Source organism: Mus caroli, unplaced genomic scaffold (genome assembly GCF_978045245.1).
Source record: "Mus caroli unplaced genomic scaffold, Mus_caroli_1 scaffold_9, whole genome shotgun sequence".
In the NCBI taxonomy this organism is placed as follows: Eukaryota; Metazoa; Chordata; class Mammalia; order Rodentia; family Muridae; genus Mus; species Mus caroli.
The window spans coordinates 18,254,110-18,267,711 of record NW_028227264.1 but is presented as its reverse complement, the minus strand read 5'-3'; the positions used below and the strand labels follow the sequence as shown (position 1 = coordinate 18,267,711).

At 38.2% G+C, this 13,602-nt stretch overlaps 1 protein-coding gene across 4 annotated transcripts in view; it reads right to left on the bottom strand.

Moving 5' to 3' along the window:
* The window catches only part of Ahi1 (Abelson helper integration site 1), a 132,887-nt gene that overhangs the window by 73,823 nt on the left and 45,462 nt on the right, over positions 1 to 13,602 (bottom strand). For 3 of the 4 annotated variants that reach the window (XR_003837779.2, XM_021174724.3, XM_021174723.3), the window contains exons 16-17: positions 10,585 to 10,784; positions 3,731 to 3,757 (exon numbers count right to left, since the gene is read on the bottom strand). Coding sequence is in view for 3 of the 4 variants with exons in the window: in XM_021174724.3 (XP_021030383.1) it covers positions 3,731 to 3,757; positions 10,585 to 10,784 (227 nt within the window). In the remaining variant the exon portion in view is untranslated. The remainder of the gene's footprint in view (positions 1 to 3,730; positions 3,758 to 10,584; positions 10,785 to 13,602) is intronic. The other variant, XM_029482514.2, reaches the window with a different exon arrangement.

Here is a 13,602-nt window from a genome sequence, read left to right as displayed (position 1 = left end):
TCTACTTCAGTTTCCTCGTGCCCCCAAATCTACTTCCCACACCTGCTCCCTCCATCCCAGCATCCTTCATCCATGAGAAAGCAGCAGCTGCACAGCTGCCAAAACCCAAACCCAGAAGAGCTCATTTCTTTATTAACAGCACTGGATAGGTCCAAAGGTCTATTTCCAAAATATATGCAAAATCAACAAACTAAACAGTGTCTTCAATCCATTTACCTTCACAGCTCAGCGCTGTCTGGATGAGTCTACCTAGCATTTCTTCTAGGACCAGTGGACCTGTTTGCTGATCACTGTGCTTGTAAGACCACACTCTGCCAAGTCAAGTCTCCTGTTCAACCTGGATAACAGACTAACTTCCTGTTGTGCTGACAAAAATTCTTTAAAAAGCATGCACAACCTACTCTTTGCCACCTTTCTAGTCCTGTCCTAAAACCTCACTTGCCTTTGGCCATCACCACCCAGTTAAGCCAGTTGATCCCAGTTGATCCCACCACCCAGTTGATCCCTGAATAGCCTTACTCTTAGTTTAGTGCTGTGGGTCTTTATGAAACGCTACCCTCTGGGAAATCTTCCATGATCCTCCATGACCTAACAGCCTCTCCTGCTCTACTTACTCGCCACCCTAAAATCTCATTTTATCTCTATCAGCTATTATCTGAAATTCCTTCATCCAGTGTATCTTCCCATATAATAACATGCCTATGTGAATGTTCTATCCGAAGCATTTTGAAAAATATTGGTAGCCTCTAAACTATTTGTATAAAGATCTCAGAAAACAATCTTTGCCTTCAAAACTATAATCATTAGGTCTCAACCTAGACCCTTACTTTTGTCAAGCACTTGTCAAAAACTTATTATACAGGACGCAGTGTGTGAGAGGCTGCACAAGTGTACTCTGCTAACGAGACAATGACTAGTGACAAGGTGAATAAGAGACCAGATATGGGGCAGAAGCAGTGGTGCCAGGACCACTGGGCATCCGGATGTGACTGAGCTCTCAGACCATGTTATATTTTTAAAAATTAACTAAAAAAACCCCACATAGCGAAAACCACCAAAGCTATAAAAAAAAAAAACAAAGAAGAAAACAAAATAGTAAATATATAAGACTTAGGGCTAGGCAATGTGACTTTGTATATGATACAAAAAAGATGGACAAAAGAAAAAAGATAAAAACCACAAAAAATTACAACTTTTTTTTTCTTTTCTAAAGGCAACATCTAGGGAGTGGAAAGAGCATACAAGAGGTATAAAACCTTTCTAGAGAATGCATCTAAAAGACAGCTGCACACATGAATGTATGTGCACACATGTATATATCCATGTGTACAAAGAATTACTAAAAATAATAATAAAGAGATGAAAATCTAATGGGCAAACATTTCCTCAGAGTAGGTAGACAATCAGTCACATCCGGATGCCCAGTGGTCCTGGCACCACTGCTTCTGCCCCATGTGGGTGCTGAAAATGCTCACCATCGCTAGCCACCAAGAAACGGCAAGTCAAAAGAAACAGTACCATGCTTCGTAAGCCGGGGAGGGAAATGTTAAAACATGCCAAGAATTCAAGTCTTGGTGAGGACAAGGAGAGGCCAGAACCCTCCCTCACATCTTTCTCGGAGGGTTCAAAAATACTTTGTCCATTTTGGAAATGAGTTTGAGAATTCCTCAAAATGTTAAAAATAATTATCATGTGATCCAAAAATATTTCTCACTCCCACACAAATCCCAGAGAAATGAAAACACTGGTGACACCAATCCTGTTCATACCAACACATGGTCATAACACGTTAGTCTTGACGCTAAGAGGTAGGAACAACTCTAACGCTGGTAAGCTGAAGGGCAGGTGGGAAACTGCAAGCTAGGCACATCAGACCACGGAGTCCTGGAGATGCACAGTATCCATAGGGAATGGTGAGACTCGAAAGGAGAGATGCCAGTCATGACAGGCTACATACTGAAGCTAGGTGTGCTGTTTCATGCCTGTGATCCAAGCACATGGGGGACTGGGATACGAGGATCACAGTGAGTTTGAGGCCAACCTAGGCTACTCAGGGAACATTTTATAAAAATAAAATGAAAACCCCGATTCCTAAACCCAAAGACAGCATATTTGACTCTATTTAATAAAATTCCATATGCAAAATAATCTATGGGAAACACATGAACAGTTACTGTGAGTCTGTATGAATACATGTTATGTTTATAAATTAGCAAGGGCAGTTAACGGACACTTTCTACGTGGGGAACTTGCATAATGCTGAATATAATTAAAAACAGTTAAATACACTTTATTTTGAGACTTATTTTGAGGCATCACTTTTGTCTTATCGTGAACGATATATGGAGGCATGCATGTGTCACTGTATGAATGTAAAGGCCAGAGGATAGCCTGTTAGAGTTAGTGCTTTACATGTGTGCTGTGGGTCACACTTAGGCTTCATTCACTGAGCTATCTTGCTTACTATATCTCATTATGCTCTATTGCTTTGCTGAAGGGAAATGGAGGTGGGATGAGTATGAGGGGAGGGAAGGCTGACGTGGTGAGGAGCTGGGAGGAGGGAGGGAGGGGAAACTGCCACAGGGATGCATTGGATGAGAGAAGAATAAATTAAAAAGGTCATTGTGGTGCATAAATTATATCTCAATGAAAACCTATTTAAAGTAGTGTAAAAAGGCATTAATAATGTTAATCTTTCCTAATTTTAATTTTCAAATATGTAATTATAGTTTTGATGAGGGTTCATTCTTCATGTGTTCAGTGCTAGGGATGCAAAGATGAAAGATGCTACCTACTACCCTCAGGGAGTTTTCAGGTTAATAGAGCATTCTCCCTAATGACTGGTTAAATGTATACAGAGTAGCTGACTCAACTGACATTCAAATAGCATTAGTAGAGAATACTGCACACATTAGGGATAGAGAGAAGGAGAGGGAGAGGTCAGAGCTAGTCAGAAAGCTGCTACTGCTACCAGCTTTATATAGATTACACACTTGGGAGGCTTCCGTAATCGTGGAGCTATAATCACTACAACAGTCACTGCTATCAGGAACAAGCTTCCTGAACATCTGCAGCCAAGTCCGAATACAGCTTGTTCTCTTTTCCCCTCCCCATCTTCCTTCCCCTTGTCTATAATCAATATCCGGTTGACTTGTGATAATTAGGTAAACTGCGATGGGTCTTGATGATACGGAATAGCTCAGTGCTGGGGTAAGTCTGGTCCTTCCTGGCATGCCTGTCTCACTCCACGGTAGTGGCGCTGTATGGAGGCATCTTCCAACCACCCTAATTCTTTCTCTTCTGATGTCTCATCTTTTACTATGCAATATATAATTCTATTTGGCAAATGATAAAATGTCAGAAGAGGAGGGAACAATGTAAGGGACTGCATTGTTGACTCCTTAACTGCTTAAAGTAGTTATCATATGTAGTAGTTATCATAGGGAGCCTAAAAAGAGGATGCCTAATGTGCTGGACCTGCACTGAAATTACATCCCAGTTGCTAGGACTTTAAATCTTCAAAACTTTGAATCTACTTGGCAAATACTCTTCTTGATGAATTCTGGGGGCCGAGTGTTATAATTCTGGTCAAATGGAAGCTCAGTAAGAAAAGAACACATCAGGCAACTTTTATAGGAGCTGTCACCTCTGCAATGGCACAATGCAATCTGCTCGGACATCACAATAGCAACTGAACTTTAAAGTTGTCTTCCTGGTAATAACTACTTACTTTTGCAGCACAGGATCGTATCACCTCCTAAAAGAAATACAGTACAATAAACAAGTATTCATACTTTTCTTTAAATAAAGTATTGCTCATTCTAAAACAGTCAGATGTCAATCTTCTAATGATCCAAACTAGCATTTTAGAGTTTCCTTGTCACCCTGAATTGACAGTCTGCATCGTTTCCACTGAGATGCAAATAGGATAAATTCAAGAGACGTAACTCCGTTTAGTAGCAAGACCAACTTGCCAATGCCCAAACTTCTGAGGGCCCAGTTCTCCCAGGGGAGATTTGTGTCTTCAATAAGCCTGGCATAAATCCTGTCCTACAACTGAGACAGGTCTAAAAAGATAAGCTCTCAATTGCCTAAAGGACAGTTATTACTATGACTGGCATCAGTGCCTATAATTTCCACATTAGCAATTTTTATCTAATAAAAATCTCATCAATACCATAGATGATAAAGAATGTGACAAGTTATTTTAAAAAGCAGAAATGGACTGCTTATAAACCACAGGATAAGGCCACAATGATCACTTTTGAAAAGAAAAGTAGTAGATATCAATGAATAATGGACAAGTTGAAAATTTGCTCCTATGGAGACAACAAAAATATTCAACTCCAGTTAGAATTAGCCAGTATTTATCATCAGCCTGGTATATTAAAAGCAACAACCAACCTCAAGTCTATAACAAAAAAAATGAACAAGCAAACAAGGGTAAAAGAAGAACACTGGGAAATGTAAATAAGAAAATATCTAGTAAAAATTGTTGTTTCCATCAAAAAAAAAAAAAAAGAAAAAAGAAGAAGAAGAACACTGGGTTTTTCTTGTAAAAATGTAAAAGCAGACACTGTTTAATGGAGATGGTAATTCAGTTTCCAAAAGGAGACCTGGGAATCCTGCTTGCTGGGCTGAATCTCAGGTCCAACCCTCACAGTCCGTTGGATTGTACCTCTAGTCTATAGGCTTCAAGTTGCTCTTGAAAGGATTCTAACACTCTACTATCCAATAAACTATTATCGGAGGACTAACCAGCAAAGCATGAAAAGCACGTACAAAAGTACCAGAAATATATTACAATGAGAATCACTAACAACAAAACATACTGCTTATCATTAATCTCTATAAGATGAATTCCCTATGCAATGGAAATTCACATTTTCTGAAAATGGACATAAATAATTCTTAGAGTCATTCTATTCTTGCTTCTATGGTTCTAGCTGGCAAGCACCCTGTGCCGATTACGCTGGACACAGGCTAATGTGAAAACTGGGGCAGTCTTGAGTGGTCCAGCACTGACGATAGGGACCCCGTTATCAGAAGACGTTCTCTAATAGATTCGGGTTTATAGATCGACTACTTGTTGGACTGGTTGCTCCTGACGGGTACCCAAGAATCTAAGCACTGTGAATACAGTCATGAAGGCAAATCTTTCAGTGTGAAAACTGAGAAGGAGATGTGTCCCCATAGGATTTACTGTGGGAGCAGCAGTCAGGTCTGCAGACCATGGAACAATGATTTATATTAAGATTGGATGACAATGCTCTAAGAACCAGATTATCACTTACGCTTATGTCCTTGCCTAATGAATAAATACCCATGAAGTGCCTGATGAGATTTATTATGTAATTTAAATATATACAAACCATACCTTAAACCTGAGTTCTATTAGAAAATATTCCTAGTTTAGTAACAAAAGGCTGAGTAACAAAATGCTGAGTGCTTTATCCTCTTCCTTTCTTCCTTCCTCCCTCCCTTCCTTCTTTCCTTTCTTTTTTCTTTCTTTCTTTCTTTTCTTTTTTTGGCTTTTAGAGACAAGGTTTCTCTGTGTAGCCCTGGCTGTCCTGGAACTCACTCTGTAGACCAGGCTGGCCTCGAACTCAGAAATCTGCCTGCCTCTGCCTCCCAAGTGCTGGGATTAAAGGGGTGCGCCACCACCGCCCAGCAGGCTTTATCTTCTATAACTAGAGGAGCTCATAAAGAAAATGGGTTTCTAAAATATATTTACAAGAAACAAGGGAAAAGACATTGTGACCAAAGGTGAGATAAGAATATTTTGTTTCTGTCTTACTTTATATTAGACTGATAGAAAAATGGATCATACATAACATGAAAAAAGCTTAGCAGGATCTCTTTACACAGGCATAGTACACAATGTGTTGTGTTTTTTGTTTTTAGTTTTTGCTTTGTTTTTAAGCTACAGACACTGGACAAAGATTTATTTCCAAAGACAACTTTTATATCAATCCAAAGCATATGTATTCTGGTTGATTTAATTTCTTAAAAATACCTTTGACATTATTTTTCTTTAACATTTAATTTTGCTTCATTTTCATTTATCTGAAGACATAAAGTAATATTAAAAGACAAGCTATAAAAGTTTGGTGTTTTAGGGTGTTGACTGTCATCTGAGAAGTGAGTGGCGTTCAGGGTCAGTCCCAGGACGCAGTAGTTCTTGTGTCTACTGGACAAGGAGTCCTCTATCTTCTACTGGAAATGGGTTTTTCTCTAATTTTTTAAAAATCAACATATCTATTATAATTCCTTTAAAATGTGGAACACATCTGTTTGCTTATATTAAAAACACTAGAATGTATAAGAACTAAAACACTGAAACAAATATAAAGTCATACTGTCTTCATTTTAACTGAGTAACATTTAAAAAAAATAAAGTAATATACACAAACCTCTACTTTGCAACCAAATCTAACCCCAGTGAGCAGCGTGCTTCGTACCCTAGCGCAGCTTCTGAGGCAGGAGAGGAAGGCAGGAAGGCACATGCAGGGCCAAGGCTGCGGGGTCAGTCCTGGCAGTCAATGTTTGTGTCAGGGAGGAGCAGGGAGCACGGCAGGCCCAGTGCAGGCCCATGGGAAAAGCAGCAGCCTATCAGCAAGGCTGTGGAGCCTCACTCACCCCTCAAGGAACCCCCAGCAAAGGCGATCTAAATGGCTCCGGTAAAGAAGACACATATTTCTAAGAGTGGTTAAGTTTCTTGGCCCATACGAAAATTTCTTTTGGAAAAAGAACCATTGGCCACTTGATACCTAGCTTCTTTGGCACTTAGTGGTAACAGTGAAATCATAAGTTACAAGTTCATTTCTTTTACCCATTGGTTTTTGAGGTTTTATTATTTTTCTTCAATGTTAATTGTTTTTCTTTTTCATAAGTTAATGAGACCGTTTCTCTAATTCATCTTGTGCTGACGTTTTTGCATGTTGGAGTTTGCTACATATGTGTGTGTGTCCTATTATAGACACACATATATACATTTATTATTTATTAGGCAGAAATTTAAAATTTCTTAATATTTTGGGGAAGAATTACTAATTTTATTTGAGCAAGTCTTTTGTCTACTTATATAAGAGAAATATTTGGCAGCACATAGTTTTAGGTTTGGGGTGTGTATGGGGTAGTATGGACTGAACCCTGGACTGTGGGCACAGTAGACAAGTGGTCTTTCCTTGAACTTTATGCCCATTTCCATAGTTATTAACCACACACTTGACTTTCGGTCAGTGAGATTCTACTTGCATGTGTGACCTAACACATAGCTTTTTCAGCAAATTTCTATTTATGTTTCCTAATATTACAGTTCTTATTTTTCTCTTCTGATATACCTAGTTTTATGAACTTGCATTACATTATCTATATTATTTCAGCTTTATGACATTTAAATACCTGGTAAGACAACACTGTCCACCTTAGCATTTCTTCTTTTTCCTGGCTCATCTGGAGAAGGCTGAGGGTAGCTGAAATATCTCTCAGCAGATAGCTACCATTTATATCTCAGACACCCTATGAGAAAGTTACATTTAGGATCTCACTGAATCTTTAAAATTCAGTAAAGTGAGTCCTCATTTTTAGAGATGAGAAAATTTTAGGCTTCTTGAATGTACTCCAGAGTCATAAGGCAGGCATAGGTTAGAACCCATGTGCCTATGCCTGTGCCTAAGCTTTAGAGCTACTTACAATGCATTCTTACTTCACATGCATTCTTGAGCATGCTGATGAGTTAGTTCCCCATCTTATCTTATTAATTGGAGAGTTTAAGTATCAACTTTCCATATTACCATCTGCAATGCAGAGTTTTAAAATTTGTTTGTGAATTTTTTTTATTTTTACCTTGGCCAGGAAACCTTTCTTTTTAAATAAAATTCTCAGACTACTTTTTGATTTCATTAATAAAAATTCCGATATTCTATTTCACAAAACAATTTATTGTTTCTAATATGCTTTGCCTGCATTGCCCTTTTCTTGTTAATGCACACAATCATGTGTGTGTGTATGTGTGCACATGAGTGTGTGCATACATACGTGAGTGCATATGTGTGTGTGTGAGAGTGCATGTGTGTATGGCATATGCACATCTGCAGGCAGATGTGTACACCTGTGTGAACATCTGGAGTTCAGAGGTGGCAGATATCTGCCTTTATGGCTCTCCATCTTATTGTTTGAGACAGGGTGTTTGCTGAACCTGGAGTTCACTGATTGGCTAGGTCAGGTGGTCAGCGATCTCTAGGGATTCTCTGGTGTCTACTTACTCAGTGCTGGGATTATAGACATGTACCACCATGCCAGCTTTCCTGTGGGTGCTGAAGAACTGAGCTTAAGTCCTCATGACTGTGTAGTATGCACTTTAACCACCGACTCTTGTAATTCACAACATCTATTTAATGGTGCTCTTGCTTTAAATGAGATTACCACTTCTCCATGAATGCCAATCCATTTGAAGGTTCTGACTTTGGTTTGTCCAGCAGGTTTTACTCAGCTCTACATTTGAGTTCCATTTAGAATACCAGCAGAGGTTCGGTAGATAGTAATGGACTGGGGAGGTCTTTTAAGGAGACAGAATATGGTGTTAAAAGGGATAAAGGAGAAATCAGAAAAGAGGAGTCAGGTGAGGTGGGGGATGGGAGGGTAAGGTGGAGGGGGCAATATGGGGAGGGATAACTAAATGCTAAGGCCTTTTAAAAGCCATAAGCAAGTCTATTAGTGTAGAAACTTTCTAAAATGTGTACATATATATCAATGGGCTTTAAATGAGGCTGTCATAAAACATGGGAACAATATCCCTACAGACACCATAATCTTCCAAATAAACCTTCCAGGACCACGAAAGAATTACAGATTTTGGGTCCCGACCCAAACACTTCTAATAGAACACCATTCTTATGTGGATCTACTGAGCTACAGTGGAATCTGCTGCTATCCCTCTGTCTAGTTTTTATTGACTCTAAGGGCAATTTATGCGGATACACTCAACACTCTTAACTATAAAGTCTGTATAAGTTTGGGCAGTACTTTCTTCTGATTCTCTCTTTAAATGATTTCTTGGTCTTAATGCAATAGTTTACATACAAAACTACATCACAACACTTAACAGAAGTAGAAACTTACCAGTCACACACAGAGAAAGTTACTATAGCTTTTTATGTAGAAATCCTTTCAAAATAGTAAGAGAGTTTGTACATTATCTATACTTGCAAAATCATGGGACCTGTCTTTTTGAACATAAATAGTTGCTTTGTTTATAAAACAAGGTATCAGCCACTCTAGTGCCAATGTTGCATACCTGCTACAATAAAAGAGTCAATGTGAATACTGCCTTATACTTTGTGTGTGCGTGCACGCGCGTGCGTGTGTTTGTGTGTGTGTGTGCGCGCGCGCGTGTGTGAGAGATGGTTTATTATTTGTGGTTGGTCAGCACTTCCTACAAAGGAAGCACACATGTGTAGAGGACAAGTGTACTGCCACAGGCAGAAGCCATCAGTACATTATTAACACTTTGTGGCAGTAGTGTAAAACCAGTCAGAGAATAGGAAGGTAAAGGGTAATGGAAAATGTGAAAATGGGGAAACTGGAGAGAAAATTAAGGGTATTGATTTATCCTTTAAAAAAGGAATATAGAAAAAATGGACAGAAACAAAATAATAAACAGATTCTCTATATAGAAGAGAAATCTGGGAATTCAAAACTTCCCTCCATGGTCCACTTCTGCTAAATTGTGAAAATCAGGCAAGCTGACCCAAGTTATGAATACACTAAAAATGATCAGAACTGCCTTCAAGAAGCTGATGGTATGGATGAGGGAACAAAATGCCAATGTATGATGTTCTATGTGCTAGGGATAAGGTAGGTTAGCTGTCCTAAACAGAGTGGTCTGTCCAGTGCATGACATTCTATGTGCTAGGAACTGAGACAGGCTAGTTGTCCTAAACAGAGTGCCCTGACCAGCATCTGGAAGCTTGCCAGAAATGAAAACTCACAGAGTAAGCCAGATATATGGAATCAAAATCTGTAGGAACAGAGCCTGAGAAAGTCAGCTAGGTGACTCTGATGCACACAGAAGCTCATGAAACACTCAAACTTATGCTTTTAGAAAGACTTTCCAAAACTTCCAATGCATGGACAGAAATACCTTGTTTGCACATTACCTGATCTCGTAAGCAGCAGTCTGTGGAAATGCTGGCAGTGAGAGCTAGATTTTAGATGAGTATCTGCTGCACCTGCAGAGAGCCCACCCTCACTCGCCCTACTTACAGCCTGCCCTTGATGATGGGGACACCACTTCTCATCCTGTTCATGTGACAATTGCTAGGCAGGATTACTTATTTCAGAACACTTCATTATTAAGTCTTGAGTTGGTCTTTAAAGTGTAAGTCCTGACATCATGATAAGTTAGTCAAAATTTAGCTTGTATGCTGTGAATAATGGCCTCAAAACTAGTGCTTGAAAAGAACTATAAAAGAAAACCTTGCTTTAAGAAATTAAGTAACTTCCTCATGTTAATCTTTACTACATGATACGGGTTTTAAATTTTCAACTACCAAAAATTTTAAATAAATAAAATAAACATACTGTGACAGTTTCGAGTCTCTGTTTCACAAGTTGAATCTTTCTTGATGAACTATTTTCGGTGTTGACAAATTCATCAATCTGAAAAGAGCCCTGCTGGGGCAGTTTAGGGCAGGTGCATAAAGCATCCTCACTCTGATGTATCCCAGGCAACGGGAGGGTCCCACTATAGCGTTTCAACATTTCAGCCTCCTGCTGGGCTACTAAAAAGAAAAAAGAATCTAAAATTAGTTCAAATTATCACAGCGAAAAAGATAATCAAATACTAAGGCCATGAAATGATAACAGTCAGAAACTCATTTTCATTGATAGGCAACATGACTGGCAAGATGAAAAATTATAGGTGATATGAAATCACAGAAAATTGGTAATTCTACAACAAGCTATTTTATAATTGAGCTTTGAAGGCAATGCAAATTGAGATATAAGCCTAATACATATTTATATACATACACATAATATTTCAAATGCCCAATAATGATACAGAAAGGACAAAAATAACTATTCACAAACCCATATACCTAAGTCTTTTTAAATATTTCTCTCTTCAAACTTTATACATATATCTGCAAAACACTAAAATATAAGCAGAATTTAAAAATTTCTCAATTTAAATACAAATTAAATCCAAATTTCTATAACTACCATGATAAATGTTTTATAATATGTAAGAATCCTAATTCTAAAACTTTTCTCGGTCACTAAATATTTACGATGTTTTGTCTTCCTGTGCTGTAGATGTTGTATGAAAAAGTACTTTTTGTAGTCTGCTTTGTTTCTTGACGTAATTCTTGGTTTTGATTAAATACCCAGAGAACAGGCTTAAATGGTGTTGATGTTAACAATGGTGGTAACCAGTGGTGACCAGTGGTAACCAGTGGCAACCAGTGCATTGTCACTGCTCTTTATTAGTCATAAGATGTTCAAATCTCTCACTGATTGGATAAAGGGATCTGAAAGAAATTAACCCAAAGGAGGAAATACATAGTTATTATTTTAAAACTATTTCCTAAATTACACAATATTGAAATGGAGAGCTTTCTAAAAATGACACAAAAAGAAGAAAATTAAAGCTGGAATTGATAGACAAGCCATTGTATTCTGTGTTCTCTTACAAACAGAAACATGAGGTGATGTGATGTGTGGTGTGTGTATGTGTTTCAGAAAAACATTTGTTATATTTCATAAACTGTTATAGGAATATATAAAGAAAAGTCAAGAATTACCAACATTTTTTATTAAAAAAAAAAAAGGATCGATTTTGTTTCAGGAACATTTAGATCTTTACTTAAACAAATGAAGCCCTACAATGCTATAAATTAAAAAGCAAATGACAGGCAATGAGTTTTCAAATTTCTGGATAAAAATATAATAAAAGGAGCCAAATTTACTTTCTTGGTCAAAAATCACCAAATAATGAACGAAATACAGAAAAGGGGGAAAAGGGAACAGATGTTTTTGCAAGACAAAGGAGGCATCTAGGGAATAAAACTGAAGGTGGCAGTGATCCCCAAGTACTAGCTGTATCTCTGTAAAAATAACTGAATGAAATAAAAACAAACAAACAAACAAGCAGAAAAAATACCTCATAAGCCAATAGAACTAGGAACTGACTTCAGTTAGGTTACAGACCATGAAAGGAATATACAAAAATGAACTGGATGGCTATACAGTTAGCTGTCTGTATCAATGGTAAAGAGATCACCAAGTACAGAGAACCCAGTACTTATACAGACAAGGAATAAGAAAACTGTGAAGAACACACATTTCATTAAATGGTGCTGGAACGGTTGGACATTCAGATGGACTCTGATCCATCCTTCACGCCCTGTGGCGAGTTGCTAATATAAAACAGAGAGTTTTCAAAGTCCTGGGATGAAACCCAGGCAAACTATCCTGGGAGCATGGAGGAAGCAAACGTTTCTTAGATACAAAACTAAAATCCAGGTCATAACAAGCTGATAATTTGTACTTCAAAAATGTAATGCTCTATTCTTCAAAATGTTAATTAGTAGACAGAGCATACACTGGGAGGAGCATCTGTAACTCACGCCTGAGTGCACTGAGTGTACAACTCACACATCAAAACAAAGAAAAGCAGCCAACAACAACGATGACGATGACGACAACAACGATGACACCCAAAAATATGATCCAATTGTAAACGGTTCTGAAGAAGCTCCAAAGATGGTGGACAGGTGCCTAAGAAAGGACTCAGCATCACTGGTCAGGAGGGATGAACAAATTAGACCCAAGGCAAAGTAGCACTTCTGTCCGTTAGAATGGCTAAAACAAAATGTCTTGCCATGTCAGACTTGCCAAAGATATGAAGAAGTTGGAACACTTGAGGGGAAAGGCTACTTTTGTTGTTTTGTGAGACAGTCTCTGTGAGTGCACACTGGCTTCAAACTTACCATCCTCCTCCCTCGGTCGCCTCAGTAGGAAGATTACAGGTGTACTACCATGCCTAACTTGGCTTAAGAAAATTCATTGGCAATATGATCCTGACCTTTCAATTTTATGAATTTACATAAGGGAAATGAAATTATCTTCAGAAATAAAAACTTTCAGCAGCATTCTGTAATGGCATAAACTAGATATCCATCAATAACCAACAGACACACAAACTGGAAACCTCCAATGGAGCAACAGTAGTAGGTAAAGGATGAACTGCTGATGGGTGTTAAAACATCAATGAACACCAAAACAACTAAAAATTATCAAAATTATTTAGTCATGAAAAATGAAGTCATAAAAGAATTTATGGTGCATACAGCATTTTTGATTGTAAACAATTCTAGAACATGGACACTAATTTATAGTGCTTTCAAAGGGTGAAAAGAGGAGGGTGCAATTAAAATGGGGCCAAGGTGACTGGTGGGAGTGTTCACTGCTGGGATTGAGGTGATGTTCTTGCAAGTAAGTAAGTTATCAAAGCATATATTTAAAATTCATAGTTTATTATATGTAAATGACCCCAGGAAAGCTGTGTACACAAACACACAAAGCGGATGACAAGGG